Source organism: Acanthisitta chloris, unplaced genomic scaffold (genome assembly GCF_000695815.1).
Source record: "Acanthisitta chloris isolate BGI_N310 unplaced genomic scaffold, ASM69581v1 scaffold990, whole genome shotgun sequence".
Classification (NCBI taxonomy): Eukaryota; Metazoa; Chordata; class Aves; order Passeriformes; family Acanthisittidae; genus Acanthisitta; species Acanthisitta chloris.
In genome coordinates this window covers 5348-18868 of record NW_008653110.1, presented here as the reverse complement: position 1 = coordinate 18868, position 13521 = coordinate 5348, and the positions used below count along the sequence as shown (strand labels likewise).

At 41.8% G+C, this 13521-nt stretch overlaps 1 protein-coding gene across 1 annotated transcript in view; it reads left to right on the top strand.

Moving 5' to 3' along the window:
* Positions 1-9529, top strand: part of TESK2 (testis-specific kinase 2) — a gene marked incomplete at its 5' end in the record, with an annotated part of 11098 nt that extends 1569 nt beyond the window's left edge. The window contains 5 exons of the mRNA XM_009079368.1: positions 299-374; positions 1930-2013; positions 3108-3194; positions 6631-6766; positions 8514-9529. Coding sequence (XP_009077616.1) covers positions 299-374; positions 1930-2013; positions 3108-3194; positions 6631-6766; positions 8514-9529 — 1399 coding nt within the window. The remainder of the gene's footprint in view (positions 1-298; positions 375-1929; positions 2014-3107; positions 3195-6630; positions 6767-8513) is intronic.
* Between the last annotated feature and the right edge of the window lie 3992 nt (positions 9530-13521).

Here is a 13521-nt window from a genome sequence, read left to right as displayed (position 1 = left end):
TACCTGCACATCTTACTGGATGTATGGAGAACTTGACATCTGGCCCAAAACTGTTGTCTACAAACCTTTCTGTGTATAGATGGAGTCAACACTGCTAAGAGTTTGTAAATAAAACTATTGAACAGCCATGACCTTAAAATGAAACCTTTCTTTTTTTGAATGGCCAAGCACTTAAAAACTGGAAATTAAATATGAATAATTGATTGGGAAAGTTAATGGCAATGCTTGAGCATTTAATTAATGGTTCTTCCCTCTCCTCCCCCACTCCATTCCCTCCATCTGTCCCATGTCTGTACAGTGAGAAGTTACCAGTGGTGGGTTCACCCTTCTGGATGGCACCAGAGGTTCTCCGAGATGAACCCTACAATGAAAAGGTACATGATATAAATGTTGTCAGATGTTTCTCTTCAGTAGCTGTATGCAAGATATAGAATGAAAACTATTGTTGTTTTCACTTGAGATTTCTGTGCTCAACAGGTCATTCAGACAAAGGGAGAGTGAAAGCTGAATAGCTAATTCAATGTGTGGGTTCTTATATAGAAATAGAATTACATTTAGGTTTGTTCACTGTTATGCTGTTTGCCTTCTGATACCACACGCAGGAATATGGTAATGGCTCATTGACCTAATGCAATGTAACCAGGTCTTACGAGAATTGTAGTGAAGTTGCTTCCCTGACTATACATTAGTGTGAGCTAGGTCTGTGTGTGAACTTGTACAATTAATTACAAAAAAAGAAAAAGCTAAAAAGCTAAATCTACATTTTTCAAGGCAAGATACCTTGATAAGATAAAAATGTTCTCCAAAGGTATTTCTATGTTTCCCTATTCGTGCCATTGGGAAATGTTTCTTTCAGAGGAGGATCAGATCACACTGGATTTTAGAAACAGTGTTTGCAATCAAGTTCTTCTTTCACAGGATTTTCTCTCCCATGTGTAACATAGTCTACTTCAGCTCTGCCAGTGCAGCTTTTCTGTCATAACACCAACATCCTGTACCTCTTTACAGCTAGTAGTCACTCTTTAATTGGTGATACTTTTTAACTTGCAGGAAATCAGTAGCTACCTCAGTAATGAATGTAATAATTACAATTTCAAAGCTTTTTGAAGAGTTTCAATTGACCTAAATTAATAATAAAGTACCCAAATCTATGGTGCCAGAATCTTCACTAAGCCTAGGGCATGGAGGACTAAAGAGGAGGCAGGTCTCATGCCTGATCAGCATGAAAGGTGGCACATAAGTCTGCTTGATGTGTAAGGGATGAGGGATGCAAGCTTCTGCTTTGTAGACTTGTATTCCTTGTTTTCCTAAATTTTATTACATGGTAAATTCAGGTGGGTGGAAATCTGAGGAACTGTGCAGCTTCAGGAATAGTCAGATAAGTGGTTACTAATTGTTGTGGAAATGGAGTATAACAGTGCTACCAGATATCTCAGGCTTTGGGAAGACACTGTTTTCTCCAGAGATACTGAACCCTGAGAAGAGGAAAATGTAATTTTTCTGAAAAACAGCATTAATGTTCTGGGTAAGCTGTGATCATGTGTATTCTAAACCCATTTTTCTAACCACAGTGATATATAGGCATGTCATGTTTTGGCTGTGTTTTAATTATTTCCATCTGTAGGACATCAAATACAACGTCACCATTCTTTATGCAAGGAAGGATTTTTGAAGTTGGTGTTTTTTTACGCTGCTGAATTAAGAGTGTTTTGGTGGGTTTTGTCTTGAAAGAGTATTAGAGTTTCATTACTATTGTGCAACAAGAATGCTGCACTGTGAGCATGATGCAGTGGCTCAGTGTTGTAAGGCTGTGGTGTCGATTCAGGTGTTTCATGATAGCCATTTGGGGTGAGGAGAAACTCGGTGGCAGATAAGAATACTGAGTATTCATAGCTGAACCATGTGTCTATTATTTTTTTTCTCTTTCAGGCAGATGTGTTCTCTTATGGTATAATTCTGTGTGAGATTATAGCAAGAATACAGGCAGATCCAGACTATCTCCCTCGCACAGAGGTAAGTGGTTATGTTTATAACACTGGTGGGAGGTGGTAAGTGTGCCATGATAACGGTTTGGCCTTTAGAACTTCTGGCACTGCTGCCAAAGATACGATGAATAGGTGTTGCATTAAAAATAGCCTGTAAAAGGCTTTTGTTCATCTATGCTGTTACTGTAGGAAGCTCCACTGAAGACACTTTCACAGACTTTGTCCAGCTGCAATCCTCATGGGAAATCTTTTCTGCCCCTAACTGGCAGAACACTGACAGTATTGCAGTGCAGACTCTTCTTTTTGTGGAGTGATAGCTCATGTAGACTTCTTGCCAGGTTCAGAGCAGGGCATTTCTGACACACTGCATCCCCTAAGCAGCCCCTCCTTGTGAAAGGGGCAGGAACTGTTTTAACAGCAGCTAAAATAAACTCACCCTTACTTTTGTGTAGGCTATGCTAAACACCATGGACCTGAGTTATAATCAACTAATCAAAGATACTTCTTTCTTCTGTTGCCTTTTGGTTGAGTCTCACCTGTAGGGCAGCTTTTGGCCCTCTGTGGGGGCTCTTCCAAATTCTTTCCCCCTCCAGTTCTGAAAATGGAAACTTGCTTAAGTCTTGAACTGCAGTAAATTAAAGATCATTTCTCTCTCTTCAGATTTTATAGGAGTGCACTTAAGGAACTGGATAACTTGTATTTCCAGTCTCCCATGCACTGAAAAGTTAACCATTTCAATTGATACATTTTCATCACAGCAAAGCCTCTGCTTTTATAGCAGGCTGTTAATTTGTACTGTGAAAGTCACCACAGTGAAACATCATAGTATAAGATACTGTTTCCAGATCCACAAGGGCAATATTTCAAGTACAATGGATTGCAGTTGAATCCAGGAAGGAAGGATGGGCTTTGAAGTCAGCCCATTCTCTTACAGGTATCTTGTATCATTCCACTGGGAATGCTGCAGTTCAGAGTGTGTGTGAAGTTTCCTCAAAGTCCTCTGCATGTGGTTGTTGAGATAGAGGTCTGGTATCTGGCCCAAAGCATCTTCTTTTTAGGAGATCTCTACATGGTTTTATCAGGAATAACTATGAACACTATGTTATGTTTTCATTTGTACAGAATTTTGGATTAGATTATGATTCCTTCCAGCACATGGTGGGAGATTGTCCTCCTGACTTCCTCCAGCTGGCCTTCAACTGCTGTAACGTGAGTATCTTACTTGAAGGGGAGAGGCCTAAACTGGAGTTCTCTTAAAGCCTTCTGGCTTTTGAAGATAGAGCTTAAAACATTTGCAGAAGAGACTTGAAGAGCCTAGCTATAAAAGCAGCACCTTCTGATAACCCAGAAAGTCCCTTGCAGATTTCATAATCCTTCCCCTTGTAGAAAGGTCTATTTTGTGTTTTCGCAGCTCTGTGTTCTGTCATGCCAAGCAAATGGATCCGGCACACGGAACAGCTTCTTGCAGGCTGTTCAGGCTGATCATAACCAGTTGGATGCTATTGACTCTGGCTAGCCCTTGGGCTGACAAAATCCAGCTGTTATTGTGTACAGACTTACTGAGCTGTGAAGAAAGGATTCTGAGTTCTCACAAACAGAAGGGACAAACAAATCGAGAGCAGGCATTAAACTTCTATAAAGTGTCTATATGCTGCTTTTTGGAAAAGGGGCTTAACATCCATATATCTAAGCCTGCGTCATAAAACCCAAACTCGGGCCCAAATGACTTAATATCTGTAAGGCCATAGGCAGTGTGCTGTATGGAGAAACTTTCCTGGCAGTTAATCAAGTAAAATCATGGTAGTGCTGGAGACCTTCATGGCTCCTCAGTGTGAAAACTCCAAGGAAGTATCTCTCTTTTGTTGGTCATCCCATAACAGAGGTTGCTAGTATCATTGTGTAGTAAACTGGTTTATATGAAGAAGGAGAACCTGAGCTTCCCCCAGATTCAGCTAAGTTGGGAATGTCCAGTTTGTACAACTTAAGTTGAGGCAACCTCTGAAAATTTTATTGCACAAAACTTTGCCCATGACTCAAGTAAGGCCGTGGTGGAACCAATACCAGCACTGTGTCCAAGTGAGTGCTTGTAAGAAAAGTCTCAAGTCTTTGTGCCCTTGATGCTTGTTTTTGACCCAAGCTCTCTCTTTATTTAGTATTGTTACAAATGCACCTGCTCAAGGGGAGCACAGTATAAAGGTGGGAATTGAGGGATGAGAGCTGCCCATGACACCAGATAGCATAATTTAATTCTAAAAATGTTAGTGGAACTTACTGTGGATAAGCTACTTCACTCCTCTGATTTCACCTTAGTACAGCATAACTTTGCTTCACCAGCACAGAGGTACATCTGACTCATGTTTATGAAGTGTTTTGGTTATGTGAGCACTAAAGGGTTTGTCTAGAGGAAGGGTTTGACTTTGGAAATCTCAGCTCCCACCTGTAGACTCCAGAAATGGTACTGTATCCAAACACATGGTGCATGATTCAAAGCAATTTTTCAGCACAGGAATTCAGAGTAAAACTGATCATGAGGGGAGGGGCTGTGATCTTATAGTCTCATTTAAGAATTTGGCATGCTCAGAGAAAAATGATTTTCTCCTACTGATTATTCTCAAATGCTGCTTCCTGTATAATAAATGTCCCTTCCCTGAATTGAAATGGAAATTACTGTCTCGTGATCAAGCCATTACTATGCTGATTTCAGTGTGGGGCATGCTGGAATTTACTTACAACTTACCTAGTAGAAGGAAAAAGGGTGTAAACAGATAAGGCTTTATGTCTTCCTAAGCATGCTGTGCTTCTGTAGTAGGTGATCTGTGTGTGATGATTTGCTCTTAGATGTGGACATTTATATAGCTTTTTGTTACTTAGTAGATCAACAAAGTGTAAATTGTTTAGCTCAGCTGATTAGCTGAACTAATGTGCAAAGCCCTGGGGTTTTCTACAGGCAGGAAATGCATTTTTGGGTACCCTAAGAAAACCAGTAAAGACTGACATGTATGAGTAGTGGGTTAAAATTTCTTTAATTTACTGTTACAAAGTAGGGGGGTTTAAACAAGTACCTGCAAGGAAGACTCCTCAGTAACTATAAATCTACTTGTGTGGATCTGTAATAAACATAATCATAAATGATCATGGAAAAAGCTTACAGCACGAGCTGGGCAGAGGACAACTGCTGCCTGGAGGAAGAACCTTCTGTTCCATTTGAGTTGAGCCTGGACTGCTCAGGGGTGGAAGAGGCAAATGTTGCTCTGAGTAACTTTTTCATTGCTGCTCTTGTCCTGGATCTTACCTAGCACAAGTTTAAATAGCCAGACAGCTCTTTTTTACTTCCTCAAGCTTCCTGTAGCTTGCAACAGCTCCCTGAGCTTCCCAGATTAGTAAGTTTGTCAGAGTACAGTCTGTGCTTCAGTGTTGCCCCTGCCCTACTCTTCCAGTGGAATAGGGAAAGCAGAAAAATGTTTACCAATGCCAGGAAATTCCAGAAGCTGCATTAGAGCAACTTTCTTGTTGCTCTTGAGATCTTCCAATGTGATTTGTTTGCTTGAGTTTTATTGCTGTACGTATGAGTTTTTAGCCCTTTACCCCAAGTTGCCAGAAGGTATTCTGGCACTCCTGATCATACCAGTTCTCTTCAGAAAGATCCATCTGCAGGACCTGCAGGGCAGTGTCAGGGAGGTCTTTGGGGTTTGTTGTGCACAAAGCTCCACTGTTCCCATTGTAGAGGTGAGACCTGTCTGGGCTTGTCCTCTCTGAAAAAGCCTTTAGAAGGCTGGAAACAGGAATCTGTTCTATTACTGGAGTGAGGTTAACTTTCAGCTGCTGAATTAGATGTTGCTACCTACAGTCTTTAAACTTGCAACCTATACACAGGGTGAATGTGCAAAATTATGAAATGCCTTCAAAATTACTAGTGAAATTAAGCTGCTTGCCCTGTAGTGCAATTGTTGAGAGATCCATTTCTGCTAGAGTGAATAATTAAATACATACTGAAAAATACAAACTGATACCTACTGATGACTAGGGGGAATATTTTACCTGGACAAAGATGGATTTTCTTCCTATTGTATTACTTTGTCCAAGTGTGTAACCAATCTTGCTTCCTCACAAGTACAGTGAGTAGTAAGGTTAATTAACAGATGGAAAGATACAGCATTTTCAGCTTTAAAATCAGCAGTGACACGTAGGTGGGTTTTAATTAAAGCCACAAGGAGATGACAGAAGAATTACGAACTCAAGGAATGACACAGCCATGTTGCTCTGTGTAATCCTTTTGAAATAACATTGGTACATAATCTGACAGATAACCAAGGTCCAGAAAGAAATCCTGAACTATGGAAGTTGTTTAAAACAAGCAAACCAATCCCTCCAAAAACCATGAATCTGACAGATTTCCCCCTTTTCAATTTAAAATACATTCTCCTCATAGAATGTTTGCAGCTTGATAATTAAATGTGAGAAGTATAATAGACATGAACTAGGACAGAATATTGCTTTTCCCCTTCTTTACTTCTTTTTTTTTGTGGTGGCACTTAAGTCTTGGATTTCCTTAGTTTCTTCAGCTTGTACCTCTGTCTGTCCACTGTGTAATTAGAATAGCATGGACAAACCCACATGAACTTACTTGATCTGTGTGCATTGGCAGATGGATCCAAAGCTGCGTCCTTCATTTGCTGATATTGTCAAAACACTGGAGGAAATGTTAAACCGCCTGAGAAATGAGGACTCGGAGAGAGAGAGAAAGTTCTTGAACCTTGACAACAGTGAAAGAAAACCAAAAGGTAAGAGTCTGTATTGGACAAACAGCAGAGGGCACAATGCTTCTTGTTTTGGAAACTGGGATTTCAGTATATATGGAAATATTTACAGCTTACGAATTGATTTTACTCAAACCCTGAAAATGATTCTGCAACAATGCCATGTACTTTGCACTGCAGAGTGTCCTTTGGGGAAAAAACAGCTAACTTGAAGTGCCTCATAATATTCTGCCCACAAGCTCATGAGAGGAAATTTTGAGTTCATTTGGGAATGGTTTTGTATGTTGCTAATAGTACATGAAAATGCATCAACTTTTTATTTATCCCTTGCCATACTTAGTGCATATACAGAATTTTTGATGTATGTTACATGTGACATTTAGAAGCCTCTTAAATTCCTTCAGGAGGAAGAGCACAGAAGATGCAAGAGTATTATAGAGTACTCTGAAAGACGGGAAAAGATGAATCCCAGGTCTGCTTGGGAATGTTGGCATTGAAAGGTTTTCTCTAAAGGTGTTTGGTGCCACCTGGTGTGGGGAGCAAACTGCAAGCAGCTCTGGTAGCCTGGGCTGTCTTCTGACTTGGGTGTCTTTTATGTTAGTAGACTTCTGGCATTGGGAACCTAGAGTACAGTAAAAATAGTTTCTCCTTTGTGTGTGTATATAAATATGCAACATATATACATCTCTATTGATCTGTAGATTGTTATAGATTGAAATAATGTATGTTAAACCACATAGAGTTAATGCATGTTGTGATTCTCTCACAACTGGAAAGCATCTAAAAGAGGTGTGAGTTAAACAGGAAAATTGGGGTTTTGTTTAGATTTTTCATTTTGTTTGTGGTTTTTTTCTTTTTCCATGTTTCTGGCATTCTCCCTTTTGGAGTACACATACAAAACAAGCACTGCTTAAAGAAATGTTACGTGCTGTTCTTTGACTTGCATAGCATTTCCTACATGGAACAGCTGCAGTTTAAACTGTGGCAGTATTTAAAGGGAAAGGTGAAAATCCATATGCACTTATTTGGGAAACGGTAATCAAAAGGAGATATCACTTCTTTAAATACATTTATTATTGCTCTACCACAGTTCTTCAGAGGCACCTTGAGAGCCAGTGACAGATGCATATTCCAAACACTCAAGGAGTTATCATCTACCATTTTCCCATCCTGTTCTAGTGATACAGCTTTTATTTGCGTGTGTGTACAAAGTGTGCAAATACACATGCACATGGACAACTTTAAAACTCCAATTCATTAGGGTCAAACTCTCATATATCTTTAGTTTTGTACTGGATAACGTACTGGGATGGAATGATTTAAACTCTGTATGGTGTCAGGAAGGGCATTTATTTTGGCCTTAGTCTTTTCCCATCAGGGTGGAGAAGTCCCTGTTTTCTTCGGCAACTCTTTTATGGTCAGTATCACCAACAGATCTTGGGCAACCTCTGCTGGGAGCCAGGATGATAAATCTAGGAAAACACAAATTGTTCTTCTCCAAGACCACCTTCTGCTGTCTCTGCTCTGGCAGTGTACTAGCAGCAAGGAAGTTTGAAGGAGCTCTAAAAGTGCACTGGAGAGAAGAGAATGGTGTCCTTGTGTTTGTGCAGGAACTTGTAAGGCAGGAACAGACATGTGCTTATGGAAGATAGTTTGGAACGTCAGAAATGCAGCTTTTTCTTTACAGTTGTCATGAAGGCTCTATGAGTGAGCAGACACACAGCTATATAGAGCTGCCTTAAGCTAAGAGTATTTCTCTTTCTCTACTCAGGATCAATTGAAAAAGGACCAGGAGTAAAACGTTTGAGTTCCTTGGATGATAAGATCCCACCCAAGTCACCCCGTCCACGCCGGAATATCTGGTTGTCACGCAGCCAGTCGGATATCTTCTCCCGCAAACCTTCCAGGAAGATAAACGTGCAGGACCCTTATTATACACCAAACAAAGGGTTAGGCCGGAAAGTTAATCCCTTCAATGCCCGGGAGGACCTCAAGGGGGGGAAGGTCAAGTTCTTTGACATGCCAAGCAAGTCTGTGATTTCCCTGGTGTTTGACTTGCACTCTCCGGAGGCAGGCAGAGGCCTGAAGACCAACCAGCCCCAGTGCCGGCAGGTGTACAGCACAGACGGGCAGGAATTCTCCCTTTTTCCTGGGAGGAGGTGCAGATCGCTTCCACTCTCTCCTGAATTACCACAGAAGGAATATAGCTTGTTTGGAGGACTGTCTTCCCCTGTTGGCAGGTGTGACCCAGCCCAGCTTGGTGCAGAGGTTCGGCAAAAACTCCTGAGCAGCAGTAAATATGGTGTGGCAGAGATTCCCCCCTTTCATGCCAAGCCTCACAGACCAGAATTTCTTCTTGCATCAGGACAGGAGGAGGATATGGACTGTTCAGATGGGCCAGTGTCCCAGGAGGAAAATGGGTTTTGCCCAGTTGAGAACACATGTGGGGATCCAGCATGTCATCAGCCATTAGTGCTGCCCCAGCCTGAGCCACTGTCTTACAAAAAGCTTGCAGTTGAGAATTCAGTGAACTCTGAGGGACATGGCTCCTCACAAGTGTTTGCAGGTTGTCTGCCTTCTGAAGAGATGGAGGTAGAGGTGGAAGATAATCTACTGAAGATTGCTCGGCTAGAGTCTACAAAGCCTCTGTTCAGTGTTAGTCCTTCCACTGAGCTGAAGAGAGAGGCATGGCCCATCAGGGAGCAGGATGGGGACGGTCCTGCCCTGTTGTCTCAGACCTCCAGCATCTCAGCAAGTGGCAACACAGAGTCAGCTTGTGACATATGAAGAGAGGGCTCAAACTGAACATGTCCTTGAGGGAACAGTTGTTCCCAGTTGCTTAAACTCTTGTTTCTCTCTAGTGTTGGGCTCCATGCTTGAAAGAGACTCAGCAGATGGTAGAAGCTGTCTGTCAAAACAGATACCTGCAGTGTCTGGAGAGACTGATTATTTTGTAAAACTATTTCAAACTGTGCTTATTCCCTTTCCTGGTATGCATTAGGAGGGGGAACTACTCCAGCCAGAATGGCCATGTGGGCCCCACAGCCCTTCCAAGAGGCAGCAGCCAGAGCAGGCACCATGTAAACAGTTTGACCTGGATTCCAGCATGGAGCATTTCAAGGCCTTAAGCTCCATGTAGAGTAGAAAGAATGAACCCTAGGTTTCCCCTCTTCCTCTGACTGACCAGCTGCTCTAAGCCACTGCAGATTTTTCATTAACATTTTGCAGCAGTGCACATGAGTGAGATCCTCTGGTTTAGAAACAGGCACAGAGGTCCTTCAGAGCTATGCTGGGCAGATAGCAATGCTCTCTGGTTCCAGAGAGCAGCTGCTGTGAATGCTGTTGCAGCATTAAACAAGCTCTTCTTTCAAAAGCATCAATACCAAAACCGCTCATGTTGGTCACAATCTGCAGGCTGAGTCACATGACAAGTACTTTGCAATTAACAAGAAGAATCTGTTCCCAGTGCTTCATTTTTCCCTTGGGATTTGGTAATGATGTTTAATACATTTGTACAGGGAAACTCTCTTCCTTGTACAGCTCATCACGTACCTCAGCCCAAATGTGGAGGAAGATTTGCCGCGGCAGAGAGAGCCATATTCCAGGCATTGTCATTGCTGGGCTTCTGAAGAAACTGCCCCTGAGAGTACCAGCTGTACTGAGCTTTTGGGGGAGGTGGGCTCTTATCTCTGAAGAGCTGCATGGACAGCGTGATCTGTTTCTGCAGAATAGTTAAATACAATGGCTGCATCACAGCTGACTATTGCCACTAAGCTGGAAGGGTCACGTTCACCTCCCTCTCTGCCACGACATCCCATGTCACTGATGTTACTGCAGCAATGATGGCTCCTCATTTAAAACCAGACTGCTGGACTGAGGACAGGGATCCCCTGCTCAGGGGAAATTGCCAGCAGTGTTGTGGCAACACAAGTGCTCTTGGAGAGGACTCACAGGAGGGCTTTGAATTGTCAAACTGAAAAAGATTAGCTTGTCCCAAATAATCTTTTTTTTTTTTTTCCCCTCTACAGAAAGAAGTTGCAGTGATTGGCTTCTCGTGTCACTGAATAGGATGATTTATTTTATCTTGTTCTTCTTTTACTTTTTTACCTCCCTCCACCAGCAGGAACATGTGAAAGAAGCAGTGACATGAGCTTTAATGCTCCTTGCTGGAACCAGCACCAGAGATTCCCATTCTGGGATGATGTTAGTGCAATATCATCCTGCCCTTTCCCACTATCATCATCCCAATGATGTGGGATTTTAATTTTATTTTGTTTAGGTTTTTTTAACCTTTATTATCATTCCTAACTGAGGTGTGCATTGCATGCCTACTGAGCAGATGATGATGCAGAGGAGACCAGAATTTCATCCAGGTAGCCTGTTACACTCTCTTCTGGCTCTCTTGTAAGGATGGATAATGTAAGCCAGTCTCTGATGGAAGCAAGACTATTCCTACTCTTCTCCCATCTCAAAGGATGGAGAAAGCCTTAGTTCTTTCTTGGCTGAGATGCTTTTGTTTCTAGAGGTGTAGGTGCCTATTCCATGAGTTATAATTATGCTTCCTCTTGTGAAGTGTGTGTTAACCTGAGCAGCAGTTATCCCTTTGCAGTGGCTGCAATGAATTAAATTAGAAACTGGTGTTGCTGAGTTACTTACTGAGTCCATGCCAGATCAGGCAGCTGTTAGCAGTTTGGAAGAGAAAATGCCTGTGCTAACTAAGATCACCCCTTTTGGCCCACACCTCTCTGCCTCTTGGAGATGCTGATCTTAGAGTAGTCTGATTGTGTCTGCAGAGTGCAGAGCAGCTTGTATGGCTGCACTGCGTGTGTGTGACTTCCTCTGAGGACAGAGTAACAGCAGAACTCAATTGTCAGTGAGTTGCCTGCCTGGTGCCTGCTTGCTTTTTTTTTTCTCTCTTTTCTCCTTTTTTTTTTTTTTTTTTTTTTTACAAAAAATTCTTTTTATCTTTGATACAACTGTAATCTTCTGGGAGGGAAACCATCAGCACCAGCTTCTGTTGTCACAAGATGCATTTCGGTGTGTGACTTCAGACAAACAAGCAATAACAAGGACTAGTTTACTTCGGCTCACCGGGCTGTGAGGAGGCTGTCAGCGCCCCACAGCAGCCTGTCGGAGCACACGCACACCCCTGGCTGTCAGCGCTGACACCGCGTCCTGAAGCCTCTTGCCCCTCTGACCCACTGCAAAGTGCAGTCAGGCCTGGGGTACCTCCGTGGCACCCATCGCAGTGACCTCATTCTTCTCTTACACCACTGTCTCTTAAAATGTTTCCCTGCCCTTAAGAACTCTGACAAAGCAGCATGGCTGGTTTTATTCTCTGAAATGTCCGCTCTAAGCACAACAGCTGACACGCGTAGGGCACATCTATCAGCTCCTCTGGCTCTTTGTACTGAGGTGGAGATGTCAGAAAGCGAAATGCCAAGGAATAGCAGCTCAGGCCTTTTCTGGATTCTTGGTCTGCATGTGAAGAAGCATGTGTATGAAACTGGAGTGAAAGGTCATTTTAAAAATAGCAAAGTGCTTGCTGAAACCCAGTGTGTTTCCAAGGGTCTGGGGCAGTTGGCACTCAGTACATCTCATCCCTTTGGCTGTGTAAAGCTGAAACTAGGTTGTACCTAGTGGCTACTCCTAGGTTTTCTGCCTACCTGAGGAGCCATTTTCTGACAGCTACCGATGAACATGAATTTGAACTTGTGGTCAGCAAACTCCTTGTTTTATAGTGATGTGACAAAGTTTTATTGTGATTGGATTTTACCGTGATTTTGACTTCATTGAGAGCACCTCTTGCTCTTTTAAAATCCTTTCGGCATATGGCTAGGTTCCCAGATGAGATCAAAGATGTTTTTAATTCACTTTAAATCTTTCTATGTTGGATTCATTGAAACGTCTGTTATAAGCTATTTTTGTTGTGGTTGCAGTTTGATAAAATGCAGCCAAGAGAATGCATGTGAATTGCTGCCCCTCAGAGCAGCACAGCCAAGGGGCTGTGGTAACTTGTTGGAGAGGCATTGATGTATTATGTGTAACAGAACATTGGTATTTTTTGCCAGTACAACTAAAGACACTTGAATAATTCCTGTTTGCACTTAATGCTATTGTTTATATTGCATGTCACTACATTTCTATGCAAAACAAATAACCTTTTTTGGGAGGAGGGGCAGGCAGATATTTGATTAAGTATAAAGATCTTTGCGAGATGATCTATTTTCGTATTTATGAAGGAGTTTTACGTCTTAATATTTTGCAGTCTGTAAATAGCTCAACTTGTAATTAAAGGCTTAGGAAGGAGTTTGTAGCCTGTGTATAATAGTAAGTTAACACTGCCAGAAAAGAGATCTTTGCGAAACAACTTTTCTAATATTGCGGATATTTATGACTGTAAAGAAAGCTCGTCTTGTTTTTATCTTGATTGACCTTCTGACTTTTTTGAACTATAGAAATGGTGTATGTTTTATTGGAACTGCAATAAGAAGTAACCAAAGATGAATCCAGTTAAATATTTTCATAATTTTTTTCTTGGTCAGGTTTTGTAAACTTTCCCAACTTGCTTTCAAAATAAAAATGAAATCAAGGCCTGAGTCTTGTGATTAAGAGGAAGACTTCAGGTTAAAAAATGCTCAAATGCTTACTTAAATTACAAATGCCATTAGTACCTGGCGTGAGATTGTATTTGCTATTACTCAGTGCTGAATTATAAACAAGGAAAACTATCATCCTTAGTCAGTGTTATTTCTCTCCTGCACCTCACTGAAGTGTTC